This window comes from Bubalus bubalis, chromosome 21 (genome assembly GCF_019923935.1).
Source record: "Bubalus bubalis isolate 160015118507 breed Murrah chromosome 21, NDDB_SH_1, whole genome shotgun sequence".
NCBI classification, from domain to species: Eukaryota; Metazoa; Chordata; class Mammalia; order Artiodactyla; family Bovidae; genus Bubalus; species Bubalus bubalis.
In genome coordinates, this window is record NC_059177.1 from 14272532 (window position 1) to 14284903 (window position 12372).

The 12372-nt window shown below is 39.5% G+C and overlaps 1 protein-coding gene across 10 annotated transcripts in view; it reads right to left on the reverse strand.

Moving 5' to 3' along the window:
• The window catches only part of ULK4 (unc-51 like kinase 4), a 505777-nt gene that overhangs the window by 421391 nt on the left and 72014 nt on the right, over positions 1 to 12372 (reverse strand). For all 10 annotated transcript variants that reach the window (XM_045163883.1, XM_045163885.1, XM_045163880.1 and 7 more), the window contains exon 18: positions 2441 to 2548. In XM_045163883.1, the coding sequence (XP_045019818.1) occupies positions 2441 to 2548 (108 nt within the window). The remainder of the gene's footprint in view (positions 1 to 2440; positions 2549 to 12372) is intronic.

Sequence of the window (12372 nt, forward strand, 5' to 3'; positions counted from 1 at the left end):
AAGAACTGGACTAGACAGACTCCCATCCCTGATAAGATGGCAGACAAGATACCTGATCACTCTTCTAAGGAAAGCAGTTTTACTCTACATCCTTAAAATGCCTCAGAGAGCTGACAAAAAAAACAAATAATCAAGCCAAAAATCAGCTGCAAGATGAAGGGATAAACAGAGCACTGAAGTTTGCTTTCATTCTCTGAGCCTGCAGAACTTGGGAACTTTGAGCTTTGATGTCAAGGCCTCAAGGGCCCAAGGCAAGAGTAAAGTTGATATAAACTCTCCATCCACACCCTCCAGGAACCACAAGGAAAGCTGTCTTTCACAAAACTTAGCACACAAGAGAACGTTCCAGTGCAAGAGGAGGAAGGGAGGGAGCGCTAAATACTAACTGAAGAAGACATGCATATTAATTACTAACAATTAGCTCCAGTGTATGCACTCCATATGCTTTTTAATACTGTGTAACTATTGAATGAAAATCGTTGTTCTACCTGCTACATAAAATGGGACAAAGTGAGAATCTACATTTCTACTTTCTCATTTCTCATTTTCTCATTACAGGCAAAAATAACTCTGTAAGGATAAGTAAGAAAGCAACTGCGATGGTTATTTACTGGGGAACTACACAGAAGGGGACAGAAAAAAGAAAAGGGACCATAGGCTGTGTACCTTGCTATACTTCTAAGGTCTGTAGTTTCATGAATGTGTATCTCTTCAAAATATAAAATTATCTGAGAATAAACTCAACTAAGCTAAATACACAAAAAGCTTTATGAGATAAATCACTTACATAAAAAAAAACCTTGTAATATAAATACACAGAAACATAAGTTTTTGTGCATTAAATGTACTAATACTATGTAATAGTACATAAATGTACTAATACTCTAATAGACTCAGCACAATTCCAAACATGTATTAGAAGACTCAAAATCATAAAGATATCAGGACTTCTGCATAGTCGATGCTGTTTTCAAAAGATGATTTCATAATTGGACAACCTGATTCTAAAATTTTTTCTGACATGCAAATGACCAAGAAGAGCCAAGACATTTATGAAAAGGAAGAATAAGGAGGAGAGATTTGCTGTACCAGCTATCAATACTAAATATGGAACTAAGTGATTTTAAATACTGATGTTTTCTAACAATTACTTTAATTGTCTTAAAATGATGATTATCCAGAGAGTCAACTTAGATACTAAGGATACTGAGGTTATATAACATTTAAGCAAGTTCTAGAACCAAAACAAGTGGAAACAAAGAACATCTGATTAATTTATAACGTACTGGCACTCATTTAAAACAGAGCATCACATGAAATGAATGACTCACAATATAACTGTATCTATTTAAGATATTCCCCAAAAAAGAGGTCAAAATCTGCAGCCACAAACTCTCACCACCATGTTATTAATAACAGCATGTGTATTAGTCACTCAGTTGTGTCCAACTCTTTGCGTCTCCATGGCTCCTCTGTCCATGGTATTCTCCAGGCAAGAAGTCTGGGGTGGCTTGCCATTTCCTTCTCCAGGGGATCTCCCTGACCCAAGGACTGAACCCGGGTCTCCTGCATTTCAGATTCTTTACCATCTGAGCCATAAGGGAGGCTTCCAGGTGGCACTAGTGGTAAAGAAGTTGCCTGTCAATGCAGGTGAAAGTAAGAGACTCAGGTTCAATCTTTGGGTCAGGAAGATTCCCTGGAGGGGAATATGGCAACCCACTCCAGTATTCTTGCCTGGAGAATCCCCTGGACAGAGGAGCCTGGTGGACTACAGTCCATAGGAGGTAAAGAGTCAGACACGACTGAAGCAACTTAGCACGCACACACTCACGTTAAAAGGTCGTCTCTTGTGTTGTTGGAAGAGGGTGTTTGCTATGACCAGTGTGTTCTCTTTGCAAATCTCTGTGAGCCTTTGCCCTGCTTCATTTTGTACTCCAAGGCCAAACTTGGTGCTCTAAGTAGGTAAGTTTATGTCACTGGGTATGTTTGTATCTGCTTTGGCAAACTTCAGGAGATGGTGAGGGACAGGGAAGCCTGGCATACTATACACACACCCTAGGGTGTTAAATATCAATGGTGTTTTTATACTGGAAGAATCAATGAAATCTTCTTGCCTAAACGAGTCAAAGATGGCAGCAACCTGGGGACAGTGTTGCGGGGAGGGTGCGTGAGGGGCTCTGGTCCATTGGCTTTAAAATACAGCTTGAGACTCTCCTACACTTTAAAGAGAAAGAGGCACTGGGAAAGAGGGAAGACTGACCAGGAGACAGAGAAGAGTCAGAAAGACACCAAGAGCCTCTCCCCTCCACAGGCAAAATTTTCACTGATTTCCTTATATATGCCCTAAGAGGCAAAATCAAAACACTTTGATATTAACACTTATCAGCCAGGAAATGTCTGAACACATCAGAGAGCAAGAGAGTTAATCAGACAGTCTTACCTCGGTAGCTATAAGATAGATCAGCTCTCCCAGGGTTGGTAAAAGGCACTGTTTCAATTTGCTGTTCCTGAAATTTTCCCTGATTAATTCAGTTAAGAGAGTGATTGCCTGAAAAGAAGGGGGAAAATGTACATTATTTCATGCATACCTTTCAGTTCTTTACCCTATATGTAACAGGAAAGACATTCCACAAAATTCATCTGACATTTTTAACAACTGGTCTATAAATGATTTTCAATATATGGACCTTATTCCTGAAGAAAATATAGGAACTCTCCTAGACGATGATGTAAATTTGTTGTTGTTGTTCAGGCAGCAAGTCATGTTCAACTCTTCACAACCCCATGGACTGTAGCATGCCAGGCTTCCCTGTCTCTCACCATCTCCTGGAGTTTGCCAAAGCAGATACAAACATACCCAGTGACATAAACTTACCTACTTAGAGCACCAAGTTTGGCCTTGGAGTACAAAATGAAGCAGGGCAAAGGCTCACAGAGTTTTGCAAAGAGAACGCACTGGCCATACAAACACCCTCTTCCAACAACACAAGACACAACCCTAAACACAGATGTCACCAGCTGGTCAATACTGAAATCAGACTAATTATATTCTTTGCAGCCAAAGATGGAAAAGCTCTATACAGTCAGCAAAAACAAGACTGGGGGCTGACTGTGCCTCAGGTCATGAACTCCCTATTGCAAAATTCAGACTTAAACTGAAGAATATAGGGAAAACCACAAGGCCATTCAGGTATGACGTGAATCAAATCTCTTATGATTATACAATGGAAGTAAAAAATAGTTTCAAGGGATTAGATCTGATAGAGTGCCTGAAGACCTATGGACAGAGGTTTGTGACACTGTACAGGAGGCAGAGATCAAGACCATCCCTAAGAAAAAGAAATGCAAAAAAGCAAAATGGTCTGAGAAGTCCTTACAAATAGCTGAGAAAAGAAGAGAAGTGAAAGGCAAAGGAGAAAAGGAAAGATATACCCATTTGAATGCCGAGTTCCACAGAATAGCAAGGAGAGATAAGAAAGTCTTTCTCAGTGACCAGTGCAAAGAAATAGAGGAAAATAATAGAATGGGAAAGACTAGAGATCTCTTCAAGAAAATTAGTGATACCAAGGGAATATTTCATGCAAAGATGGGCACAATAAAGGACAGAAATGGTATGGACCTAACAGAAGCAGAAAATATTAAGAAGAGTTGGCAAAAAGATACAGAAGAACTATACAAAAAAGATCTTAACGACCCCAGATAACCATGATGGTGTGATCACTCACCTAGAGTCAGACATCCTGGAGTGTGAAGTCAAGTAGGCCTTAGAAAGCATCACTATGAACAAAGCTAGTGGAGGTGATGGAATTTCAGCTGAGCTATTTCAAATCCTAAAAGATGATGCTGTGAAAGTGCTACACTCAATATGGCAGCAAATTTGGAAAACTCAGCATTGGCCACAGGACTGGAAAAGGTCAGTTTTCATTTCAATCTCAAAGATGGGCAATTTCAAAGAATGTTCAAACTACCACACAATTGCACTCATCTCACACACTAGCAAAGTAATGCTCAAAATCCTTCAAGCTAGGCTTCAGCAGTATGTGAACTGAGAAATTCCAGATGTACAAGGTGGATTTACAAAAGGCAGAGGAACCAGAGATCAAATTGCCAACATCTGCTGGATCATAGGAAACGCAGGAGAATTCCAGAAAAACATCTACTTCTGCTTCACTGACTATACTAAAACCTTCGACTATGTGGATCACAACAAACTGTGAAAAATTCTGAAAGAGATGGGAATACCAGACCACCTTACCTGCTTCCTAAGAAAACTGTATGCAGGTCAAGAAGCAACAGTTAGAACTGGACATGGAACAACAGACTAGTCCCAAATTGGGAAAGGAGTACGTCAGGGCTGTATATTGTCATCCCGCTTGTTTAACTTATATGCAGAGTACATCATGAGAAACGCTGGGCTGGATGAAGCACAAGCTGGAATCAAGATTGCCAGGAGAAATATCAATAACCTCAGGTATGCAGATGACACCACCCTTATGGCAGAAAGTGAAGCAAAACTAAAGGACCATTTGATGAAGATGAAAGAGGAGAGTGAAAAAGCTGGTTTAAAATTCAACATTCAAAAAACAAAGATCATGGCATCCAGTCCCATCACTTCATGGCAAATAGATGGGGAAACAATGGAAACAGTCACAGACTTTATTTTTGGGGGCTCTAAAATCACTGCAGATGGTGACTGCAGCCATGAAAATAACAGACGCTTGCTGCTTGAAAGAAAAGCTATGCCCAACCTAGATGGCATATTAAAAAGCAGAGACATTACTTTGTCTTCAAAAGTCCGTACAGTCAAAGGTATGATTTTTCCAGTAGTCATGTATGGATGTGAGAGCTGAACAAAAAAAGGCTGAGTATGGAGGGACTGATGCCTTTGAACTGTGGTGGAGAAGACCCTTGACAGTCCCTTGAACACCAAGGATATCAAACCAGTCAATCCTAAAGGAAATCAACCCTGAACATTCATTGGAAGGACTGATGCTGAAGCTGAAACTCCAATACTTTGGCCACCTGATGCGAAGAACTGACTCATTGGAATAGACCCTGATGCTTTCAAAGATTGAAGGCAGGAAGAGAAGAGGATGACAGAGGCCGAGATGGTTGGATGGAATCACTGATTCAATGGACATGAGTTTGAGCAAGCTCCAGGAGATGGTGAAGGACAGGGAAGCCTGGCATGCTGCAGTCCACTGGGTCGCAAAGAGTCAGACACAGCTGAGCCACTGAACAGAAACAACACTTACAGCATTTATCAGTTACCAAGCACTTTCACTATATACGATAATCTTCTGCCAGGCAACTGTGGCTCTGTCTTTAAAGCCAGAAAACCTAGGCTGAGAGAGTGGAAACAACTTGCCCCACACACCATCCATGCCACTTGGAGGCTTATACTGCATTAAATACTGCATTCAATTCTTATACTGCATTAAACTTTTAAGTGATTCCTTCAAAAATATGAGAGGGGCAATATTATAACAACATTTCAGTATAATTCACTTTCAAATTCTGCAGCATATTTTTATCAGATCTAGTTTATTTCCTAGGACTCATACAGAGAAAATCCCATGCTCCATGCCAGAATTTATACCACAGAACACAAGATTAATCAAATCACACTGTGACCATAAACTAGGGTTGAATGGTTTCAGAATGATACATATAGAATGAGATGGGGGGGAAATGTATGTAAGTAGTATGGAAACATTGCTCTGAAACAGTGCAACTCAAAACATGGTATACAAACAAGACTATTTCTCATGGTGATTAAGACCAAGGTTTTTAAATTGAACATATATCAAAACACTACGTTGCACACCTAAAATGAACACAATGTTGTATGTCAATTGTATCTCGCTTTATTCATTTAAAAGTTTAACAACTGAAAGTGAGCAATTTAAAATTTTCAGAACAATTTCACAGTGTTATAATACAACATCCCAGCATGTGATCACTGATTCCACTTTGTAAACAAGAGTGTGGACAAGCTGGAGCTGGACATCAAGCAGCTACACGACAGTCATGCACGGGAAGAACACTTGAGGTGGGGACAGTTTTGATTTATAACTGACCTACAATGAGCTACATTCTCTTGTTGTTATTTTTCTGCCGTGCAGTGTGGCTTGCAGGATTGTAGTTCCCCAAACAGGGATTGATCCTGGGGCCACCCGCAGTAAAAGCTCTGAGTTGTAACCACTGGATCACCATGGAATTCCCCCAGTTGTATATATTTAAAGTGTATAATTAGATACATTTGACATACACACATCCCATGTGAAATCACCACCACAATCGAGACAGCAACAGCCTCAAGTGTTTCCCCAAGTTCCCTTGGTAATCCCCCATCCCACTACCTTTCTCTTCCACCAATTTACTTTCTGTCGTTAGTTTGCATTTTCTACAGTTTATATCAGTTGGATCACATATCATGTATCCTTATTTGTCTGGCTTCTTTCACTTAGCATAATGCATTTGAGATTAAAGCATGCTATTTTATTTATATATAATGCATTCTTTTTTATTGCTGAGTACTCTTCCTCCATATAGACATAACATCTTATGTAACCCCCACCACTTACTGCCTTACTCCCTATACAAAATGGTTGAGGAGGAAAAAGCAATCATATACAACACATTAGCCTTTGCAGGTCATTTCCACACACAGCTGTCTTTTCCTTTATCCTGGATTAATCATCCACTGATCATTCATTAATATTACATTGAACCATCTGAAATTAACAATGCTCAGCCATTTTTACCCTATGAAAACCACACACTTACCATAAAAGAGTGGATAAAGGCAAGTTTTCTAAAAAGAAAGGAAACAATTTTTTTAAAGGAACCTTGGAATACGAGGAAAGAAACAAGAACATGAGAGGCAAAAATAAGGTAAATTCAATAGTCTTTCCTTCTCCTATTAAGTTTTCTAAATTATCTTTGATGTTTGAAGCAAACATTATAAAAATGCTTGGTTTGGTTCTAAACGTATTTAGAGGATATATTTTACTCATTACTGACCAGGGGATTTTTGCATAAACTAACGCATATGGCCAGCAATGTGCTATGTAAGTGAACACTGAAACATCTCTGGTCAATAACGTTAAGGTAATAAAAGACATATCAATACATATCTGGCCAATAATATGCTAACTATATAAAACTGAAGGAGGTTAAATGGTTGAAAAAGGAAGTTTTCTATACTTCACTTGAACGAGAGAAATCATGATACCACTAGACTGTGATTAAATTATATATACTACAAATATAAACAATGTTTAAAAAAAACCCAAAGATGATCTAAATAAAAGAAGAGGTGTATTTTTATGTATGTTTGTGTGTGTGTTTTATTTTCTATACAATGTGATGTTTTGACATCTTAAACAAATCATTCTGGCTGGGGAGAGAATGACCTTCCTAGGGCCAGCCAATTTTTAGAGGTAGCTAAGGCCCATGAAAAATGAGTGTTAGTCACTCTGTCATGTCCGACTCTTTGCAACTGCGTGGATTATAGTCCACTAGCCTCCTCCGTCTGTGCAATTCTCCAGACAAGAATACTGGAGTGGGTAGCCATTCCCTTTTCCAGGGGACCTTCCTGACTCAGGGATCGAAAATGGGTCTCCCACATTGCAGGCAGATACTTTATAGTGTGAGCCACCACGGAAGCCCCAGGAAAGCAAGTCTTCAATATGCTAACCAGCAAACCCAGAACCATACCTCCTCTATCTGGTCCTTATACCTCAGAAGGCAATACTCTTCTGTCTTCATCATCCTAGGCCGGGTACCAGGCAACTAGAGACTGTCATTATTCCCATATGCTGCTGAAAGTATTCATACCTACCAATTCTAAGCTATTTATCCTGCCCTGCCTTTCCCGTGGAAACCCCAACAAAGGCCAAAGCCTAAGCACTCCTGTTCTGCCTCCTGACCACCTTGGTGTTTTTCCACACGGCTCTGTATGCCACCTGTCTTGAGGAGCACTAAGCATAGTAAACTCTATTTTCCTGAGCCTCTGCTCTTTCTCCTCGTGTGGCCAATCCTGACTGACCATCTCATAAATCAATACAAAAAGGAGATATACTAGGTTCATAGATAGTAAGACTCACAGTGAAGATGTCAATTTCCCCCAAACTGATAGCCTGGTTTATCGAAATTCCTATCAAAATCTTACCAAGATTTTTTTGTAGATATTGACAAGATTATCCTACAATTTATGCAGAAAAACAGAAGTATCAGAATTGCCAAAACAATTTTGAAAAAGGAGAATAAAGTGGTTGAAAACTGTTCTATCTGGTTTCAAGACAGTATGTAGTTACAGTAATCAAGACTGTGAGGCAGTGTCAGAGAGACAGGCTCTCAGATCAATGAACCAGAACACAGAATTCAGAACTAGCTCCACACTAGTAGATTTTTGACAAATGTGCAAAGGCAGTATAAGGAAGGAAAGTCCATCTTTCAACAAATGTTGCTGGAGCAACTGGCTTTCCACTGGAAAAACAAGTAAATCTCAGCCTAAGTCTGACACTTTATACGAAGTATTAACTCAAAATGGATCATAGACTTAAATGTAAAACAGAAAAAGAGAAGTAAAAAAAAAAAAAATACATATATATGATAAAGTCTTCAGAAACTAGGTAAAGAGTAGATCTGATACCATAGCACAGAGACATTGTACCAAAGAAGCTACACAACTCGCAAATAAGCATATGAAAAGACGTTCAACAGGACTGACGATTAGGGAAATGCCAATTAAAACCACAATGAGCTATCACTACACCGCTATCAAAAAGAGTGACAATAGCAATTGCTGCTAAGGATGGAGAGAAACTGGATGGCTCACACCATCTCTGGTGGGAATGTAAAATGGTACAGCCATGCTGGAAAATAGTTTGGCAGTTTCTCAATCAAAACACAACAAATGAACCACTAAACATGCAGCTGCCACAGGACCTAGAAACTGCACTCATCAGCATTTATCCCAGAGAAATGAGTACGTCCATCCACACAAAACCTGTTGTTCAATTTTACAGCAGCTTTATTTGTAACGGTCAAAACTGGAAATGATCCAGGTTATCTTTCAACAGGTAAATGAATACAGAATACTATTCAGATCAGATCAGTCGCTCAGTTGTGTCCGACTCTTTGCGACCCCATGAATCGCAGCACGTCAGGCCTCCCTGTCCATCACCAACTCCCGGAGTTCACTCAGACTCACGTCCATCGAGTCAGTGATGCCATCCAGCCATCTCATTCTCTGTCGTCCCCTTCTCCTCCTGCCCCCAATCCTTCCCAGCATCAGAGTCTTTTCCAATGAGTCAACTCTTCGCATGAGGTGGCCAAAGTACTGGAGTTTCAGCTTCAGCATCATTCCCTCCAAAGAAATCCCAGGGCTGATCTCCTTCAGAATGGACTGGTTGGATCTCCTTGCAGTCCAAGGGACTCTCAAGAGTCTTCTCCAACACCACAGTTCAAAAGCATCAATTCTTCGGCGCTCAGCTTTCTTCACAGTCCAACTCTCACATCCATACATGACCACAGGAAAAACCATAGCCTTGACTACCCAGACCTTTGTTGGCAAAGGAATGTCTCTGCTTTTGAGTATGCTATCTAGGTTGGTCATAACTTTCCTTCCAAGGAGTAAGCATCTTTTAATTTCATGGCTGCAGTCACCATCTGCAGTGATTTTGGAGCCCAGAAAAATAAAGTCAGACACTGTTTCCACTGTTTCCCCATCTATTTGCCAGGAAGTGATGGGACCGGATGCCATGATCTTCGTTTTCCGAATGTTGAGCTTTAAGCCAACTTTTTCACTCTCCACTTTTACTGTCATCAAGAGGCTTTTGAGTTCCTCTTCACTTTCTGCCGTAAGGGTGGTGTCATCTGCATATCTGAGGTTATTGATATTTCTCCCGGCAATCTTGATTCCAGCTTGTGTTTCTTCCAGTCCAGCGTTTCTCATGATGTACTCTGCATATAAGTTAAATAAACAGGGTGACAATATACAGCCTTGACGTACTCCTTTTCCTATTTGGAACCAGTCTGTTGTTCCATGTCCAGTTCTAATTGTTGCTTCCTGACCTGCATACAAGTTTCTCAAGAGGCAGATCAGGTGGTCTGGTATTCCCATCTCTTTCAGAATTTTCTACAGTTTACTGTGATCCACACAGTCAAAGGCTTTGGCATAGTCAATAAAGCAGAAATAGATGCTTTTCTGGAACTCTCTTGCTTTTTCCATGATCCAGCAGATGTTGGCAATTTGATCTCTGGTTCCTCTGCCTTTTCTAAAACCAGCTTGAACATCAGGAAGTTCACGGTTCACATATTGCTGAAGCCTGGCTTGGAGAATTTTGAGCATTACTTTACTAGCATGTGAGATGAGCGCAATTGTGTGGTAGTTTGAGCATTGCCTTTCTTTGGGATTGGAATGAAAACTGACCTTTTCCAGTCCTGTGGCCACTGCTGAGTTTTCCAAATTTGCTGGCATAGTGAGTGCAGCACTTTCACAGCATCATCTTTCAGGATTTGAAATAGCTCAACTGGAATTCCATCACCTCCACTAGCTTTGTTCGTAGTGATGCTTTCTAAGGCCCACTTGACTTCACATTCCAGGATGTCTGGCTCTAGGTGAGTGATCACACCATCGTGATTATCTGGGTCGTGAAGATCTTTTTTGTACAGTTCTTCTGTGTATTCCTGCCATCTCTTCTTAATATCTTCTGCTTCTGTTAGGACCATACCATTTCTGTCCTTTATCGAGCCCATCTTTGCATGAAATGTTCCTTTGGTATCTCTGATTTTCTTGAAGAAATCCCTAGTCTTTCCCATTCTGTTGTTTTCCTCTATTTCTTTGCATTGATCACTGAAGAAGGCTTTCTTATCTCTTCTTGCTATTCTTTGGAACTAATAAGCAATAAAAAGTAACAAAATGTGAACACAGGCAACAACCAGAATGAAGAGTCAGAGAATTAGGTTAAACGAAAAAGCCAGCTCTGAAAGGTTATATACATCTTCAAAATGAAAGAAGTACAGAAATGGAGAAGGGATTAGTCAGTCGCCAGGGGCGGGAAGGAAGAGCATGAGATAGAGGGAGTGGGTATGGCTATAAAGGGCGGTAAGGGTGATCCTTGTGGTGACGACACCGTTCTGATCATTAACTATCTCACCATCGACATTCTGACTGTGATACCGCCTGACAGTTCTCCAAGATGTCACCATCGGGGAAAATTAGATGAAGTACCATATATACCCAGCATCTCTCTGCACTATTTCTTACAACGGCATGTGAATCTACAATTACCCCAAAATAAAATTTTAATTTTTTCAAGTTAACCTCATTCTAAATTCAAAACCCAGATCCAACTTTCTGTTTCACAATATTCATAGCAGGGACATATAGCTCTGTTCCATTTTATCATCCACTGGCCATTTGGTATCAGTAAACATCACAGGAAATTAAAACATTTTAATGCTGCAGACCCTTAAAGATATAAAACTGTCTGAACTGCCTCCAGCGTAACAGAAACTGCTTTGAAACTGAGTGCATTATAGACAGACAAACATCATATGATCTATGCTAGAAAAGTCACAGCAGCCCAACATCTCACTTGCAAAACTTAACTTTGGATACCATTTTACAATGCACAACAAATAAGTTTCCCTGTGATATTACCGTATAGATTTTCAACTCATTCCGTAAAAATTTCAAGAAACATTAATATTAAAAAGGAAAACTATAAGAATAACCACATAAATGACAAACACCAAGCGGGAAAAATAACTTTATTGATGTAAGTATGACACTAAAATATGCCAATACTAAACAAAACAAAAACCGTAAATGAGATTGTTCAGTTCTTCTTCCAACTCAGAAATCCAAGTAATAGGTGGATATTCTTCTTAGGCATGTTTCTCCTATAGTGTATAAAAATTTACCTGGCCTTTTAACAATGAAGCTAAAATAGATTTTTTTTAATGGGATGGATATTCATGTATTATGCTACTATTGTATGTATTTTTTGGAAAATCTAAGGAAAATGAGGAGAATGGAGGGTGTCTTACTTCTAGGATTATTATGCTTTAAGGCATATCTATACAATCACTGATTCTATTACCCTAAAAGAAACTATGGTTCTGCAACCATAGGCATGACTGGTTGCTTGATTACTTCAAATAACAATAATTATTTATAATTAAAAATAATAATAATTATTATAATAACAACCAGATACAATAATAGGATTGTAAACCTATTTCTTAGGCCTGTATAGTCAAAGCTATGGTTTTTCCAGTAGTCACGTATGTGGTAATGAAACTGTATAAATGTAAGAGCTGGACAATATAAAAAGGCTAAGCACCAAAGAATTGTTG